Source organism: Salpingoeca rosetta, assembly GCF_000188695.1.
Source record: "Salpingoeca rosetta unplaced genomic scaffold supercont1.6, whole genome shotgun sequence".
NCBI lineage: Eukaryota > Choanoflagellata > Craspedida > Salpingoecidae > Salpingoeca > Salpingoeca rosetta.
Window position 1 is genome coordinate 1,054,114 of NW_004754928.1, and position 1,488 is coordinate 1,055,601.

Below are 1,488 nucleotides of genomic sequence, written 5' to 3' on the forward strand. Positions count from 1 at the left end.
CCAGCCGCAGCGGGTGTCCCGTCAGGACGCCAAGGAGGAACGCGAAGATGGCTGCGTCAACCTGTGGATCACGGGGATCCAGCAGGCCAGAGGCTCGGGACGCCACCTGCGCTCCTCCGCTCGGAGTGGCGGAAGAAGGGAGAGAGGAAGAGGAGGAAGATGGCTGAGCGCCGTGGTCGTCGCCATCGCCCTCGTCGTCGTCATCGTCGTCGTGGTCCCCCGCGTCGTGGCGGACGCCAGTGCGGCGCGGGCCGCGTTGAGCGCGGGAGCGAGTGCGGGGACCCGAAGCACCGTGGGTGCTTGGGCTCGGCGATGAGGCAGCTGCTGGAGCCTGCCCGTCTCCTTGGTGGTCAGCACCACCCTCGGCGATGATGCCAGCGTCGATGCCAGCGGCGATGAGCTTGGCCTCGACGGTGATGAAGAAGAGGTTGGCATCCTGCTCAGCGCCAGCGAAGACCTTGATGCCGTCTGCGCTAATTGGACTGGGTCTCATAATCTGTTGTAAGTTCATGGTGATGGTGCTGTTGTTGGAGACTTGTGTGTGTGTGTGTGTGTGTGTGTGTGCAGAGTGTGCTGTGTGTTGTGTGGGAGATTGTCTTGGCAAGGGGAAGTTGTGTGTGTTTACTTGAGTTGTGAAGCAAACAAGGATGTAGGATGAATGAACATGAACTGAGAGACACTCTCACACATAGACAGAAAACTGGAGGAGAGAGAGAAGTGCCACGTGGCAAAACAACCAGAAACGCCCGTTTCTGGGCGCACGTGCACAGAAACGTTTACAGCAGAATTTGCTGACTCAGCAAGCATTGACACTGGAACAGTGATGTCAACAGTGACCTTGCGCATTGGGACTCACCACAAAGGAGGGTTGCTACGTAGCGTGACAACAAACAAGCCAAGAGCAAAGGATACTGCTAAGAGCAATGCAACACTGCGGAGCCCTGACATCGACTGGAGGACGTCGACGGTGGTCCTCAAGACAGGACCGCTGCGCCCGAACCTGTGCCGTGTGAAAAGAGTAGTAAAGAAGTCGGACAGGAAAAGCACTGTCGACAGAGTCGACAAGTGCTTACACAAGGCAATCCTCAACGACAGCCACGTCGTTCTCGAAGAGGAGGGAGAGTGCAGTGATGTCATTCACTACGTCACATCCTAAACGCGAACAACTCTTCCTTGTTCATTTCGTTCGGGACGCCCTATGTTCATTATGTCCCCCTTGTTCAGATCAAGTCACTTGTTCACTGTTGGTCCTTGTTCACCGCACGCTCGCTGTTCCTACTGTTGACAGGCAAGTCCTGCCTGCTGAGTCATCATTGACCTCCCTTCTTCACGACACCACAAATTTGCATTCACCTCTCTTGTGTTCTGGAATGTTCACGTGATTTCCCTCCAACCTGTTGCACGTGCAGTGTTTAGCTTGTGTGGTTGCTCGATGTTACATGCTCTTGCATAACACACCACATAACCACACAACTCTCAACAAACACT

At 55.0% G+C, this 1,488-nt stretch overlaps 2 protein-coding genes across 2 annotated transcripts in view; one reads left to right on the forward strand and one right to left on the reverse strand.

The window, feature by feature from the left end:
• Nucleotides 1-511, reverse strand: part of PTSG_11922 (uncharacterized protein) — a gene marked incomplete at both ends in the record, with an annotated part of 4,647 nt that extends 4,136 nt beyond the window's left edge. Inside the window, one exon of the mRNA XM_004996240.1 lies at nt 29-511. Within this exon, the coding sequence (XP_004996297.1) occupies nt 29-511 (483 nt within the window). The remainder of the gene's footprint in view (nt 1-28) is intronic.
• A 312-nt stretch (nt 512-823) lies between these two features.
• Nucleotides 824-1,156, forward strand: PTSG_02791 (uncharacterized protein; the record flags this gene model as incomplete). Its single annotated transcript, XM_004996241.1, has 1 exon — nt 824-1,156. The coding sequence occupies one exon, from the start codon at nt 824-826 to the stop codon at nt 1,154-1,156; it is 333 nt and encodes a 110-aa protein (XP_004996298.1).
• Between the last annotated feature and the right edge of the window lie 332 nt (nt 1,157-1,488).